Below are 18,082 nucleotides of genomic sequence, written 5' to 3' on the forward strand. Positions count from 1 at the left end.
CTTTGTCCCTGTATTACATTCTGTTGATTACCGCTATAACCTTGGTTCCCTTGATTACTCTTTGATTTACCCTATTATTACTTTTTTTAAAAGATTTGTTTATGTGAACATTTTATAAAACTAAAAGACAGAACGATAGCAATGTATTGGCCTAATCCTCATTCCTTATGCTTTCGGAAAAGATAGTCGACTTTGGAAATGCAGTAACGAAGAATTTAAGCAATTATAGTTGCCTATTTGAGTTATCTTTCTTTGTATTGCATTGAATTGATATATTGTACATGTATTCGTAATGTTAATGAAACAATGCAATCAGCAGTTATTTACCCCAATCAATCGAGATAGACTAAAAAGTACTCCTTACTTTAAAAAAAATCAGTATCAGTTAAAAGAATCATTTAAAAAGATGTACATTAACTGCAAAAAGGGAAAGTTGTTATGAACGATTATCTCCCCTTGATTCAGAAAAACTTCAACAGGTGTCCTTGGCATTCAACATTTTACAATGGCAGTGTATCACGAATGACGAATCACTGAGTCAAAAAGCATAAATTTTGCATAACTTGGGATCAAATAATAAATTTCATTTTTTATGTGAAGGTAAGGATTCAATATTTCAGAGATGTCTACTAAATTCCACTGAATGCGATTTGTAGGAAAGTTACATTCGAAAATTTGAATCAATGACATATATTTTGTTTTGGTCACATTACACTATTACTATTCATTCTCCAAGTGCATAGGATGCCATCAAATCAGAAAAAAGGGTTACCAGACCATTTCTAGCATTACTGGATTAACTGCACTTCAATTATAAATTATAGTATTGACTTGCATAATTATATGTACATGTATATTGAGGTCCTGCTGTACATGCATCCGTAGTTTTCTAGACTGAAGAAAAAATGGGTTTTTATTTTGTTTAACATTAGTACAACATTTAATCTTTCATTGCATAACTTGTCTTTTCTGAATCAGCATCAGGGGAGGTAAATAATTTAAATTTATGTGCTTAAAAAGTGTTATCAATGTATCACAGTATTGAAAAAAAATTCTCTGAAATTATTTCTTTCAAAAATTTTGTAGGGACGAACTTCAACAACTTTTTTAATGGATGAAGATAACTTTTTATCCCAGTTTTATCTTCATTTGATTTGACAGCAATTTTCTTAACTTACATATATAATTGTTATTTGATTTCATCATCAAACATAAAAACACACAAGCCTCTGTGAGTTAGTAACAAAATGTACACTTTGTATGATGTCGAAAGAACAACATACATGTAAAAACTTTCAACCAGATCAGATGTTACAGACAATACAACACAATCACACAACAACAAGAATAAAATTCTATTTAAGATTGATATTTAGATATTCATTCAAGAAAACGTTTTTGTTTTTAAGATAATTATTGGGAACATTTATTGTTATTTTACATTCTCTCCAGGACACATCACTTTTGGACAATGAATTTTTGTTCTCTTCATTCTGCACCCCACAAACTAGCACATGCATGCTGCCATAGAGCTCTCTGCTCTTGCTGCAACTTTGCAGCAGCTTGAGCTGTGCTTGCTATAAGTTGTATTTACAATCTACAAATTATGCACATGTAGTTTCTGTTGCAGTTTAGAAATTACATGTACATACATTGCAGTGCTTGCCTTGAGCCACTAACCTGAAGCCCGGGGCTAGTAAAAATTGGTTCGGCAAATGAAATGATGTGTACATTGCTTGTTTCGGGCTAGTTGAATCCTATACAGTCCTCTATTATTCGGGCTAGTCATTGAGAATTTTGAAGGAAAGGACTTGACATTGTATGTTGATCATGACGAAATCACTTTAAATTTTGTTTACATTTCAACACTGCTACTGTTCTGATATCAATAGAGTTTTGATTCATGATAAAAGCATTAACCTTAAAAGGTATTTATCAAGCATAATTTGGTTACAATACAGATTTCTATGTACAATGCAGTGTACATTTTGAACATGTACATCGATGTTAGCCTGTTTTTATAATTAGTTTATCATTTATATATTATACATTGTACATAAATTTAAGGTTATTGAAATTGGTAGTGTACATTAAACCTAGGTTTTGTTAATTTTTGATCAATTTGTGTAATATAACCTACTATTGGGCAGTTAAGTATAGTGAATACATTGTATATATTTGTGGTCGTTTATAGTATTGCACTGTTGTTATTTATAGTTTTCATACACTGACTTGAATTAATTAGGTATTATCTTCTTTAAAAAAAAATAATATCAAGTTTCCATACCACAAAATAAAGGTTGGCATTGATTTTGGAAATTATGACCTTAACTGTTCAGGAATTATGGGCTGTTCATGAAGTACAATGTACAATGTACACAATGTTCATGTACATTTGTACAATTTAAAATGGTATAAAAAAACCAAAGTGTAAATGTATAGAATCATATGAAATTGAACCATGTCACGAAGGGTAGACTGGCTTTCTGTTCCTTAGACAACAGCTTGAATGAAAGTAAATGGGTCTTTATGAAATTGTACAAGATGTGAAGCAAAGGAAGGTTCTGATTCATTTAAAGGATTGTGGCCCTATTCACTTATGAAAAAGATAAAAAAAAAATAAGCATTTTTTTCAACATTGTATTATCATTCATGTCTAATTGCAGATTTTAAAGTTCTTTGACCACTTCCATTTTTTTCTAGAAACTTGCTGCAGCCTGGTGTACATGTATGTGTTAAACATTTATTAGAGCTGTAGCAAGCTTAAAAATTGTGTCTGTACTGTAGTTTGGTTCAACCTCTTTGGTTGTATCAAGCTGGGCTTGGTGAAGTTTTTCATTTACATATTATATGTATGTTTAGAAGCAAAACATATTTGGGAAAGTTACTTTTTATGTTTCATTTGAAGCTCATCAGAGAAAGCCATTTGTTTTCTTAAAATGTTAGAATTACAAGAAATAGTACAATGTACATGTACAATGTATTTTTGATCTGCCACTACTGGTACATAGTAACTTTGAAGTGTACATTTATAATATGAAAATGTAAGATCAACAAACAGGATACCCTTTTATATGTGTGAATGACTGATGAATTAAAAGAACAATGTAGCAGTGAATTAATGGTAAACAATTTTCAAGTTGTTACCCTGAAAAGTTTAAATTCTTATGAAAAAGTAATTACAGAAGGGTAGCAGTACAAAGGAGGAACCTTTTGGCTACTGAACCTAGTTATAGTGAATCATCATACAGGTGTAAAATGTACCTGACCTGATGCTTCACTCTTTGATGGAAGTTACTTAATTAGTAAAGTATTAAATCTTGATTGAAGGGATGGACATGTAGGTGTCTGAGGAAACTCAGGATTCTACTGAGAAGGATTATTACTTGACTTACATGTAAGGTAAATTATAGTTTTATAAACTTTGTCAATCTCTTTTTATTTGTCTTTTCAACTCCCAGAAAAGGTTTTGGCCATACGCTTATTTAATATCATATAATATGAAAAAGACAATTAAATTACACAGAAACTTTCCCTGAGGAATTTTTAAAACAATAATCTCTTTTTATAGTTATTCTACAGATTTTGTTTAGATCTATACTCATTCTGGTTGAAACTCATTGAGCTAAAAGGAAAACATATTTTCCATTGATGTTGACATTTTATACAGTTGTACATTGTACATGGAGTGTATATGTAAAATGATACATTAGTTGATATATGGTATAAACCATTCGCTATACAATTGTATTAATTATCTTAATAATTAGCATTTCATTGACAGTTTATAAGCATGTCATGTGGACATGTATTAATATACATGTACACTTGTACAATGTAAATTAACGCATGTTTGTATTGTACATTTTACCATAGTTAGACATCTGGAATGTTCACATTGACTGGACTCTAATTGAATTTCCAGTAGTTCAGCCAACACACAATAGTAATCCATTTATGTACAAGATTTAATTAGTTACTGACCCATGCTAATATTGACAATGTCCATATGATTTATTTAAACAAAATAAGGCTTGAAATATTTGATAGAAACTACATTTTGTATTCTACATGTACTGTGGGCTGTAAGTCCAAAAACAGAAGCCAATATTTGGGTTATGGCTTTATATTGGTCTATATACATTTGTTCTTGGTTGCATAAGTAATTGAATGTTCATGGTTTTGTGGATTCTAGAGTTTGTTCAATGGTTCTGTACATGTATGGTTTTGTACAAGTAGTTGTAGAAGTAGAATAGGGTAGGGTAAGAGGTTCTGCTAATAGCAAGTCTATCACTAATCTAAATAGAAATGGGACTACATGTATATATCATACAGGGCAGCTTATTTTTTTCTGATAACAAAGATGTAAAATAAAATGTATAGGAAACTGATAGCAGGTTAATAAAAATATGGTACATGTACATGTACATTTATGGACATCTGTAATGACTAGTATAATGTCAGAAAATTGGCCTTAAATATTTTGTACAGATAGTGTATATTGCACATGTACATGATGTAAGGAAAATAGAATAAGGCTCCACCCATGCTGATGGGTGTACATGTTTCCCTAGTTGTCTGACCCATCCTACAGTGTTCCATGATACCTATGAACTGTTAACCAAGTGTCATTTGTCATTCTCTGGCCCCTGGTAATTGACTCATACTTATTCTTCTTTTTATAAATTCAGTTATTATCCTTTTATTTAAGTGTTTTTGTTATATGTACTCCTTTATCAAGATTGTTATTTAAAATTAAATTCCATTCTTTTTAAGTAGCAGTCTTTCTGAAAATCAGACAAAAAATGATTCATGCACGTCAAAAACCCACCAAATTCAGTTTTTTTTCTTGTTAAGAAACAGTTACTGATCACATAACTAGTCTTAAGTTTTCTTTTGGTTGTTGCGCTTTTGAGATAAAAATTATATAGATTGTACGTATGAAATTGGCACTTGGCAAGAGTTATCTTTCTTGGTTTAGTTTCATTTGGTTGATTATTGTGGGAGATGTATGATTTTCAATAAAGTACAGGTCTTAATGCAGAAATTATTATTGTTATGTGAAAGTATATCGTATGTAGACTGAAAAAGCATTATTTGTTTGGTGGATTTTTCTACACCATGAATCACTTTACCATTGAGTGTGTCTGAATTTTATGTGAACTGGTACTTAAATACAATAACTATGCCGTAACTACAAATGTATAAAGAAAAACCCACCAAATTCACTATTATTTATAATTCAGAAAAAAGTTAAACCACATATCTGTACACAGAGTGGACTATAATACATGTTGGTAAAAAATTGGTATATGTAGGCTGGAAAGGCATCGTTTCTTTGTTCAGTGGGTTTTTTTTCCGTATTTTATATACATTTTGTACCAATAGATTGGTAACCATACCCCTAATCCAATTTCTTCCAAGATGACTGGGTTTGAAGTATTCAAATATTATTCTTTCTATAAGTATATAGGTTTATTATTACTTTATCACCTGTAATCAACACCTGTCTGTGTATTGGCCTTTTATCAATAATTATCCAGGTGACTAAGATGAGTAAACAATAGATGCATAGATTCACTTTTCTCTTCATGGCTGTGGACCAGAATAACAGGAAATATTTCTTTTCATTGTGAGTGAATTCCTTTCTATAATGAAGTGATTTGATATGAGTTCAAATCTGCTGGTTTGTTTTGTTCTACTATTCTGTTTTAAAATTATGCTGATGGTTTAAACATTTAGGCTGCTCACAATCATTTTGTTGATAGTACATGTATTATGTTTACATGTACATTTTATACCAAATGAGCACCAGATAGGAAAGATTCTCTTTAATTTTACAATTGGTATGATTTTTTTATTAATTTCAATTAGTGAGAAACTTTGTGATTCTAACACTTTGTAGTAGTTGGTGTCATGTTATGAGAAGTAACAAGTAAATGTAGAGTCCACATGCATGTAGAAACTTACTCAATAATCTACTACAAGTTCCTCTTGTATTCATCCCAGGGTTCTGGTATATATAGATAAATAAGGCTAAATGTGATTGAGACATAGATCCATCAGTTTTATTATTTATCATATATTTATCTACATGTATTTTGTACTGATTGGAGTCTTTCTAATTTCGCAACAGTGTAATATTAATAGATGTGTGGGATGTATTATAAGAATTCAGTTTGAACTAATGTACAATCCTTTGGCCTGATCAATACAGTACTTGTGGAATGTATTCAGTATATACCAATGTAGTTGTACAATCCCTCAGCCTGATCAGTACATTACTTGTGGAATGTATTCAGTATGCACCAATGTAGTTGTACAATCCCTCGGCCTGGTCAGCACAGTACTTGTGGAATGTATTCAGTATATACCAACGAGTTGTACAATCCCTCAGCCTGATCAGTACAGTACTTGTGGAATGTATTCAGTGTATACCAATGAGTTATACAATCCCTCAGCCTGGTCAGTATTTACCTTTTGACAGGTAATGTTAGGTAGATCAGTAAGTCACTATAAAATCAACAGGTGTGTATAATGTCGGTATTAGTCATGGTCTGGCTGTAGTTTATGGACAGTAGAGTATCATTGTCTACTATAAACACTCAATTTAATTTCTCTCAGCTGTATAAAAGTCTCATTACCACCCAATTACCTACCAATTTATTGCTAATAACTTGCCAGTCATGGTAACCTACTAAATAATGAGGTTAGTACTTAAATGCATCAAGTTAAAAAGGATTATTTTATATCTTGATGATAAATACATTTGTATGTGTATTACAAATACATTGTATATGTGTGTATATTAGAGGATGATGCAGGTTCATCATTTACATAAGAAGAAAGTTCAGTGAGGGTCAGAAGTAATTCATCATTTTTATATGTCATATAGTAATGTAAGGAATAGGGAAGAAAACTTTTTTATGGGGGAGAAAAAATTTAATGGTGTGGAGTCAGTATACAACTCCTGCTAAGTCTGTTGTGTGGAGTCAATATACAACTGCTAAGTCTGCTGTGTTGAGTCGGTATACAACTCTTGCTAAGTCTGCTGTGCTGCATCAGTATACAACTCTTGCTTCGCCTGTTGTGTCGATTCACTATACAACTCTTGCTAAGCCTGTTGTGTCGAGTCAGTATACAACTTCTGCTAAGTGTGTTGTGTCAATGTGTGGAGTCAGTATACAACTCTTGATAAGTCAGTTATGTTGAGTCAGTATACAACTTTTGCTAAGTCAGATGTATACAATGTAACTTGTAAGTTTGTCAAACTGACTAGCATTTCTTATCATTTTGCGTCAAATTTGTCACATTTTCTTATTTTTATCCCTTCAAATTTGATAGAAAAACAAACTTGATTACCATTTTAGGAAAATAAGTCAAGAAAACTTGATATGAACTTGTATATTATAGTAATCTTTGGCATTCTATCTAATTTTAGTTCGTTGTCTCTCCCCATTTACATGTACATGTATTAGGAGGTAGATTTGCTGCCATTCTGTTTTCAGTTAGAAACTGAATATTTATAGACAAAATAGAACAAAGGCAGCTTTAAGTTAAGTCCTAATATGTATGGTCCTTTGTAGTAATATAGAGGTAATTTATTTCTAATGGCAATTAGGCTTTGAAATCTGGACTTGTTTGACTAAGTTTAGCTTAATAAGATAATTTAAACCACAGGTCTAATAGAAATAGTTCTGTGTATTAGATTGTGGGGATGGGTTCTAAATTCCCATGTAATGCATTTAAACTAACCATCAAATGGGATATAAAGTTCTCAGAGTGTAAACCAACAATACTTTGGCATGTATTATAATGCAGTGTGTTGGTATTTATGTCTCCCCATTGGATTGTGAGATGTATGTCACAAACTTTGCCTTGGTTTAGTTACATAAGGAGATAAAGTGTAATCCAAGTCTTTTCATTGATTCTTTTAGTACTTTTAGCCTTTAAAGTTGTTTTTTTTTCATGATCTATAGCTGTAGACTTAAGTAAGCACATTCCTTAAATATTGAGATATGGAGAACATATACAAACAATATAATGGTTACATGTATGTCTCATGGTCAAAACATTTTGGTTAATTGATAAGGGTTTATTGTCTGTTGTGTTGATCAATACTTCATTTGGAACATACATGTACATGTATTGTCAAACTTTTAATGCTATTTCTGAAAATTTCAGATTGTTTTGTTTATAAGGGAAGCATAAGTAAATTTGTCAACCCAGGAACCAAATTGTTAATTTAAAACAAATTTGTATTGACAAAGATTGCAATACAAAATTATTCTGTAAAATGTTGAGGGCTCAGTCAGATAGTAGTAGTAGTGATTATTAGACCTCTGAAAAAGTAAATGTCTTGCAGATACCTTCAATACTATACATGTATGTAAGTTGTTGTCAATATCTTTATCCTGTATTATGATATGAGTTCTTCTGTGTAAAGTCTTTCATGTTACAAGCCAAGATTTATCACAACATATTTCTGATTTAAATAATATTTTGAAAACCCTTAATGTCTACATTGTTCTAGTTGGGTTCTGAAAATAGAGAGGCACAGGAGGAGTTTAGTGTGTAATGTACTTCAAACCCTTGAATTTGTCAAATTGTTTTAATACAGCTATTAATATTTACACGTACATTTGTATGGCAATTTAAGGAAAGGGGAAGTTATTTGCAATGCTTATTTCATGTAGTAGAGGTGACTTGGGTGACAATGACAAAATTTTATCAGGGCACTTTGAAATATGAAGAGGGTCACAAGTGCTTAGTGGGGAAGATGGGCACAGGTCTTTGAGGGTAGGGTATGGTGTCCCTCCATTTTTATCTAGTGAGAAAATTAGTTTAGCTTCATTGTATTTATACATATACAAAAATGTATGTAGGTAGAGACAGTTGAAGTTGTAAGATACAATTTTGTGTAAGGAAGTTATACATTATTATTTATTCTGCCAGATTATCATGGAGATAACTTAAAACAATTAACAACTTAGGATTTCTAATAGCTTAGGTCAAGAGCAGTTTAAGGAAGATTTTGATGCACATTGATATTTGCTCATGCATTTGTCAGCCACATGGCATGTCATACCCTACTACAATGTGTCTGTCTATCGAAAGAATCCAAGTCAAACTTTAACTAAACAAAAACATTGTTAGTAATTATACAGTACATGTATTAGTTGAGTAGATAGATAACAATCAAAGAATTCCGAACTTGTTCAAGATGGTAGTTGTGAATACAGAGAGATTTAAAATCTAAACTGGGGCGTGTAGAATGGTTTGTTATGAGAAATTGTGAAGACGTCTTTGTTATATGCTAGTGAAAGACTAAACCTTAATTTTGTCCTGGTATTCAGTGGATAGATATTGTCATTGTTGGAGAAAGTTTTCTAGGTCATTTATGCATGAATTCAAAAATGGCAATATTGATACTGCATTTACATACATGTACATGTAGTTAATACACATGATGGAATTAAAGTATGACATTGACATGTGTTATGATCTGATTTATGAGTACATGTTAATGTTTAATAAAATCTTGACAGATAAATACAACTTGTTTTGCTTTCTTAACAGCAATATGTGAGCCATTTTGAGCTGCCTTGTAGGATCAATAATAAATTTGATAGCCTGACACATTCCATTTTTAAGATTTTAGATGCCTTATTGATTATGTAACACAACGAAAATGATAAGTAAGTATTTAGTAGAGACAGTATTGTATAATGGTTTGATTTTATAGCCATGGTTTTGTTTAAGGGTACAAACAGTTGATTTTTAGTTACATCTCATTGGTTTCAAAACAACATGTTAATTTGTTTTTTATATTTTTCATATGGTGACAAAACTAGCTTGGGGGCAAAATCAGAACATTTTTTCTATTGTGAATATATGATTTACACAATGTATAATGGATCTTAAGTACATATTATTGGGGTATATTATGTCTATTGATAACTGCTGTAATTGTTTGTAATATCTCCTTCATTCATAAAAGCTGCAATTGTGAATTATAGCCCTGTATAATACATATGCTGGTGTCTCAAATTCTACCTTGCATGTTCAAAACATTTTTCAATGGCCTAAGGAGTGTTGCCTTTGTGATGCCTCTTTTCAAAACACTGAGGATTGTCTTATAATTGAACGACTTAGCACTTGAATATGATTTCTGTTTGTTATTCCCTTCAAAAGTTCAGAATCAGGTAGATTAAAAATGAATGTTTCTGTTTTGGTCACGATTAAATAGGGTGTACATTAAGGTGTTTTACATGTATATATTTTACATGTACATTTGTAATTTGAATCTCAAAACTGCAGAACTTTTTATGCATATTGCATAGGTTAAAATATAGCAATAACCATATTTAGGGACATCAAAAGGTCTTGGTGGTAAAAATCAATTTTAACCAAAAGGAGAATCTTTCGAAAACTTTTTGAAACTTTTGATCCCCCATGGTGTATTTTTCAACATTGTTTATTCTCAGAGCTGTTGTTCACCTCCCTTGATTAGTATACATTACGCTGGATACAGGCATCATGCAATGCCGACCACTAATGTACATGTACATTGTGGATGAAATACATGTAGATAGCAGTCTGTCTGTCTGTTTGCTTTTATATGTTGGGTACATGTGATGGAGACCACTAATGTACATGGTGGATTAAATAGTTATCAGTCTGTCTGTCTGTTTGCTTGTATCAAAATAACTTAATGTACAATGTAAATACATTGTACATATTCTAAATTACTTCAGCACTTCATTGTAAGTCTTATGCTGTGTAAAGTGAAATAAATGTCTGTTTCATTGAAGACAAAGTTATGATTACTAGTAGACAAGAAAGAAGAACATTAAAGTGTTAAATCATTTAGTTATGGATTATGTCCTGTTATCCCATTAACTGGTATTATACATAGTTGTGTTTTAAACCATAAGACTGATCCTAACTTTCAACATATTTACTGGTATTAACTTATTAGTATACAATGGTGTGGGCATGTTAGAAGCATTCATATAATATTTTATGAAATTTAAACTATGTGCATTTTTTCATGTGTACATTAAGGTAATGTTTACGTTATGTTCTTCTAAACTTTGTAAGATTTTGTACAATGAATAGAATTGTTTGAAATACTGTAGTAGAGTATTCAGTTCATAATATTATGGACTGATTCAGAAATTTTCAGATTTGGAGACAGTGGACCTCCTGTTTTACCATAAATGCAACCACCGTTTTCTCACAAATAATGAAATAGGGGCTGGTTCAAAATCTGCATTGAAAATTGTAATGGTTATATTTCAGCCATAGCACCAAATAGGCAACCACATTTTGATTTTTTTTCTTGTGGACTATAGCTACATAATTCAACTTGTTTTTTTTTTTTAAGTATAATACCCTATGGACAATTTAAGAGTTCTACGTGTGAAATGCCTTATAACTTGTAAAGTAACAATGCTTGTTAATGTCATTACATTTGTTGGAGTGTTAATTCAATACATTTGTTGGAGTGTTAATGTCATTACGTTTGTGGGAGTGTTAATGTCAATATGTTTGTTGGAGTGTTAATGTCATTACATTTGTTGGAGTGTTAATGTCATTACGTTTGTGGGAGTGTTAATGTCAATATGTTTGTTGGAGTGTTAATGTCAATACATTTGTTGGAGTGTTAATGTCAATACGTTTGTTGGAGTGTTAATGTCATTACATCTGTTGGAGTGTTAATGTCAGTAGTTTGTTGGAGTGTTAATGTCAATACGTTTGTTGGAGTTTTTCTAGCCTTCCTTTAAGATGATAGGATTGAAAACTTATGAAAGTTTAATATTTCAACTATCACATTGATGCTTTCATATGGTAATACATGTGATTGATACATGCAATAAGAATTTTAAGAAGCCTCTGTATTTCAGTCACATTGTGGATGGATAAAGCTGTTGAGTCATGTTTCTTAAATATCTCTGTTTGCTAATCAAATTGAATGCACTGATTGATAAAAGAAAAAGAAAACTTTCAGATGATTATTCACCTGTAGACATATGTTTTGTATTGAGTTAGTAAAGCAGCTGGCTCTACAAATAAACTTCATTTACTAATTACTGGTAGTGAGATTCACTGAGACTGACAGCTATGGAGGGGATGTATTTGTTGTACATTGTCTTGCAGGTTAATATCTTTCCTGATATTGCTTTGCATACTTTGGGAGGTTGTAAGAACAAGAAGTTTTCATGTGAAAAGAAAGAGTTTTTTTAATACTTTTATTTTTATAAGTAAATTTCCATTTGTATGCAATCTTGTATGTTTGTTCTGTACAATAAAGGTATGTAGGATTTCTTCTATGATGGTCTTCGGTATTGTGTGTTATGTTTTTAATCAACTGATAGATGTCTATGTCTTTGGATAATTTGCTGTTCTGTATTCAGTAATTCAAATTATTTTAGAAGCTTATCTTTTTTTTTAAAAAAAAAACCTTGAAAAAACTATTTGCTTTGTGCAGTAATTTATATTACATCATAGAAGTTTTACATGGACTGATTTAATCATGTTTTCAATTACAGCGGGTGTTACATGTATAATGCACTATGACACAGGTTTTCTATGTACATGTATTCTATAGGGAAAACTCATTTATATCTGCCGAATAGTGCAATGACAAAACAATAGTGCCTATACTTAGCCAAAATAAGACAAATTATCCTGGTGCCAGCATGAATCTTCTCTCCTATCTCTGTCTATAATAATCAATAGTTTTTGATATTTAGGAATGTTGCATGTAATTGTCTACATTTTAAGACATTGTAGTTATATTATGTCATACATTCAAGGATATACTTAACATTGATCAGATTATTGTGGTCAGTGATCAGCTGTTAATTGTTGTGTTTGATCAGATAGTTTAAAGTTTATTGACTCCTGTATCCAATAGTTTACTTTCCCAGCCATCTGCTTCAGGGGTTTGTATTACATCTTGAATCTTGAATCTGTTTTTGATGTTTCAGATTACTGAGGCACTTTGAAAATCTAAGTATTTCCTGTAGAAATCATCATGTACTCTTCCAGAAAGTGAAATTCAATTACAGATAACTTCATACATGTAAACATATATTGATAAATAACATAAACAGTTATTGAAGACTTGAGATTTTTGCCGTGGGTTTTTGGTAACAATGATTTCTTGGTTTGTTTTCATTGGTATTATATAAAAAAATTCAAACATATATTTTTTGCAAGTAACATTATACCTTAATTTTCACTCCATCACCTCAACAAATTATAGGTTTAAATTGAAATCTTTCTTTAGCCAACAAGATTTATTGTGACTTGACATGTCAGTTGTATCGAAGGTAGTACTGTGTGGATATATGAGACATTTGAACAGTGAAATAATTATGTTGACCAAGTAATTGGGTGTTACAGTATCAAGTCAATCCTTTGTGTCTCTATCATTGTCACCATAAAGTTATATGTGCAATAAACTTTACATTTTTACTTTTTGCAGAATATGCCTTTTTGGAAAACAAGTTTTTTTCTTAATGTAAATCATTCTCGTCAAATTATGATTATTATATTTACATCATTTTCTCAAGGCTTTACATTACTGCTTAAAGCCTTTGAAAGATCTAGTAACCACTTTTTATTTTTTTTGACAAGGGGTAAAAAGATCTGTTAATGACTCCAGCTTAAACATGTCTTTCCTTTTAACATGAAGACAACTATATATAAATTATTTAAATTTTGTTGAAAAGTTAAACCATCAAAATAAACAGCTGTGAAAAGAAAATAGAAACAGAACTTTCATGCAAACCATTTGGGAATGGTGATTATGGCTTGAACAAAGTGAACCTGGCAACTGCATTTATCTTTTACAGTGTACATTTAGTTAAAAAAAAAAATGGGCATTCTGTCTATGAGCTATATCTTTCTCAGGCCATTGTATGTCTGTAGCTAATCAAAGTTATACTAATAGTAGGTACTACATGAACAAATAAACTGATTTCTATTTGTTTAATAGTGTATATACATCTAATTGTAGGATCTAGCTATGCATTATGAATGGTGGTGAGCCTGCCTCGCTGGTCTGGCAGTTTGAAAACTTCACCAAAGCTGGAACATGCAAATCCATATTATCTACATTCCATGACCTCTGTGATGCAGCCGGTCTCAAACATGATACACATGCCAACTTTTACAGAAGACTCAAGTCAAAGATTAATTTCTGGAAGGCTCAGAATATCTGGTTAAAACTAGATAAGCATGCCTCCAGGAAAGAATATCGTAGGGGAGAAGCTTGTGCCAACACTAGGGTAAGAAATATGAAATTTGTTTTGTTATTTTTAAATAGAAACCAGTAAGGCATTTCAGATGCAGTTTTCATTATAAACCAGTTGTCAGAAGCTAGAGGCTGGTATAAGTGATGGTGAGGTGTCTGTAAAAATTCCTCTTTCAGACCTATGTATTTAAATGATTCTCCAGAATAGTTAGGTCCTTTGGATCAAAGAGTTTACCATGAAGACTGCAGTTGCACAAGTGTATTGAGAGAGTCCTCTAATTGGAGTATGTTCAATTATTTTTCTAATATACAGTCCATTTCATTAGACATTTTCCAAAGGTGTCCATTTTTAAAATTATTTTTACGTACAGTATATGTGTAAGAAATACATGTATTACTAAACATAAATACCTATACATTATGTTTAGTATACATTTACACCCTAAAACATAACACTTTTAGATGTTAACTTCTGAGATGTCAACATAAAAAGCATTACTTATTTTTATACTCAGTCTTCAATGATTGTATTGCCTTTTCAGGTACTGGTGATAGGATCAGGGCCATGTGGTCTGAGGGCAGCCATAGAATTAGTACTACTTGGTGCAAGGGTGGTAGTTGTAGAAAAAAGAGACAGTTTCTCCAGAAACAATGTTCTTCATCTCTGGCCATTCCTTATCACAGATCTCAAAAGCTTAGGGGCCAAAAAATTCTTTGGAAAGTTTTGTGCTGGTGCCATAGACCATATCAGTGAGTAACTAAACACTAGATAATATTAAAAAAAGGTACACCACATTGATATTTACCCCATCAATGAGTGTGTAAAAGGTATACCACCTCAGTGAATAGAACTTACAAGGGTATTGTTTCATTGAGTTTCATCATGTTATCATTGTTGGGAAGTCTGACCAAATGTTGGGTTGTAAAATATTTCAAATTAGATAGAAAAAAGATAAATTGAAAGATTTGATTAGTAGATATTATGGGAATTTCATCAACTATGAAAATTTATAAATTGCAATAAATGGCCCATGAAAACATTGAAGTGCAATGAAGAAAATGTTCAGATTTCTGACTGTCTATTATCTGTCTATCCTGCTCCAATTTTGTAGACCCCGAAAGTTGTTTATTATAGATAAATGGTGATTTAAATGACAAGAAAATAAGAATTTGACATTCTTCAATTTTATTCTTACACAGTAGTATAACCAGACTGTAAGTGGTATGTCAAAATGTGGTACAGTTATCATAACAATCTAGGAAATCACATGTATTACAGATCTGATTTTATCATTAACTTGCTTATTTCTTCCCATTTAAACTTCAGTTAAGAATCTAGCAGTTAAGTATAATGACTCCTTGGTTTAACATTATGCGGAATATTTGTCACCTCTTCAGTATACAAAATACATAACTTTAGTAGCAATATAACCCTTTAATTATATTGATATGTTTACTTGTGTTATGACTCTGAGAAAGTACTTTAAATCTTGGGTAGCAATTTTTATGTTTGACAACTGTTTAGATCTGTATAGAATGATTATGTTTATGCAGTTTTATTAACTATGTTGTAGGGAAAGTTATGATTATTGAGAGATTATTGTTTTTGCTGTCTTAGGACAAACATGGAAATGGTACTAATTAACAATAATGCACTGTATATTGGTCCTATATAACCTACTCCTGTATTGTAGGTATTCGACAACTACAGATCATTTTGATGAAGGTAGCCCTACTCCTGGGTGTAGAAATCCATGTCAATACGTCATTTGATGATTTGATAGAGCCACCATCTGACCAAACACACAGTTAGTATGGGTTTATAGTGATATCATTATCTCATGAAGTCCCATCTGACTTCTTCAATACAGTGATTTTTATTAGGGTTCTTTTGCTGTAAAAGTCTTGCTTTTCGTTTGGAGTAAATATGTTTCAATATTGCAAGTTACCCAAAAATTAGATGTATCTTTTTAATGTTGCCTCAAAACTACAAGTATAACAAAGAATAATTAACCAATCTGTCAAAGTGTATAAGTACTCAGTTCTTTAGAAAAGTAAAGAGTTTGTATTTGTTTCCAATAATAGCTGAAAAACAATACAATTGCAATGTGATATTATAAAATTGGACTGATTTTAAAACAGGTATTACAATCTCCATATAATGACCTACTTCTGATCACCTTTGTCCTGTCAGCTGTTTATAGTGGCACTCAAACACTGATTGAAAAGTAAATTCTCTGCTGTACTGATTGTAATGACCAGACCTATAAGTTTTATTGATGTACAGATTCTCCCAGCTGATTGATCAGGCATCAGTGTTTATTGATGAGATTTTAACCTCCATTGGTCAGATTAGGTTGTAAGAAATTCATTATTTGTTTATAAATTGACTTAAGGTCTTCAAGTCATTCTATATAGATTTTATAGGCTATTTCTATTAGATTTTCATTAGTATTACTTGACATTGAGAAACAAGTAAATCAATCATTGTAATTTAAGCTTTGGTTTTAAAGGGAAAAACTTGGTAGTGCATGAATCAAAGGACAACTTTTTATATGTAAAAACCTTGGTAGTTGTATTCCAATTGTAATGTTCCTACCAGGAGGAAACTTGAAGTAATCTTGAAGAAAGTATACCTACATTATAAATTTTCGGCACTGATTCATAAGAAAGAACGTGTATACATAATACTTATCAATAATTTAAATATGTTACAGTAATATACAAGTATCTTCTGTCAAGATAAATGTATAATTACAGTAGCTTTTATGACATGATATTCACTGAGTTTTTCTTGGGTTTTGTTTGGTTTTTTTTTGTTTGTTTTTTTTTTGAAGAGGTGATAATCTTTTTTTCAAAAGTCAATAACCCTGCACATTTACTGAATCAACTGGCAGTTTTTGTTTTGCTCTATAATACTATATCAAAGGTAATAATGACTGAACTTTGATGACTCAAATGTCAATGTCTTCCCAATGACATCAATAATGCAGCAATGGTGTCATGTAATCATGACAAATTTTGAAAAGTCAGAAAAGCTAAAATCCAATTGATCAGACCTTGCATTTACAATCTCAACTAGTTTGGAAGATATGAGAAAAATAACGTGTTATGAGCAATCTTTTAGTTTTCATTTCAGAAATTTTGGTACAATTTTTTCAGTATATAATTCATTTGCATGTTTATATAGGAAACCAATTTAGTTTTCATAGTTTAGTGGTTTGATAAGTATATGTGGCACTGTATTTATTTTGTAGAGACAGGATGGAAAGCTAAGATAACACCATCAGACAGTCCTGTATCTGAGTTTGAGTTTGATGTACTGGTTGGTGCTGATGGGAAAAGGAACACTTTACAGGGTATGGATTGATATAGAAATGAAATTTATACTGCAACTGTTCTATTTGACCAGTCGAAATGCATTGACCGTATATTTACAAGAGATATACTATCACTGACTGACTTACTGTTGTGACGATACAAGCTTATTACACTTCAAATAAAACTTTGTTTTCTTCTTGAAATGTCAATTATCTTTTGAAACTTTGATGTACAAATTGGGCTTGAACCATTGAAAATGCTCTGCACGGCCTCACATTTCCCACGGTTCTAAACCTCATCTGTTTGTCAGTTTTATTTGAAGTCAGTGCAATGTTATTTTCAATGTTAGTCTTCTTTGAACAAAAATATTAAATGTATCTCTTGCACATTCAGCCAAAATTCAGTTCTTTCATTAGAGAAAATCTGGTACTCATGCTAACTCATTCACCATTCAGAATTTAATACAAGTGGACGTACTCTGTACATTAGTAGTAA

At 31.3% G+C, this 18,082-nt stretch overlaps 1 protein-coding gene across 12 annotated transcripts in view; it reads left to right on the top strand.

Moving 5' to 3' along the window:
* Positions 1-474: 474 nt before the first annotated feature.
* The window catches only part of LOC148615040 (uncharacterized), a 45,626-nt gene continuing 28,018 nt past the window's right edge, over positions 475-18,082 (top strand). For 10 of the 12 annotated variants that reach the window (XM_088589646.1, XM_088589652.1, XM_088589643.1 and 7 more), the window contains exons 1-5: positions 475-600; positions 14,030-14,300; positions 14,809-15,016; positions 15,961-16,074; positions 17,524-17,625. In XM_088589646.1, the coding sequence (XP_088445772.1) occupies positions 14,046-14,300; positions 14,809-15,016; positions 15,961-16,074; positions 17,524-17,625 (679 nt within the window). In that variant the 5' untranslated portion in view covers positions 475-600; positions 14,030-14,045. Of the gene's footprint in view, positions 601-3,249; positions 3,403-14,029; positions 14,301-14,808; positions 15,017-15,960; positions 16,075-17,523; positions 17,626-18,082 lie in introns of those variants that run through there. The other 2 variants (XM_088589645.1, XM_088589644.1) reach the window with 2 other exon arrangements.

The sequence above is a fragment of the Perna viridis genome, chromosome 6 (assembly GCF_037379345.1).
Source record: "Perna viridis isolate PV_CMFRI_1.1 ecotype Kerala chromosome 6, ASM3737934v1, whole genome shotgun sequence".
In the NCBI taxonomy this organism is placed as follows: Eukaryota; Metazoa; Mollusca; class Bivalvia; order Mytilida; family Mytilidae; genus Perna; species Perna viridis.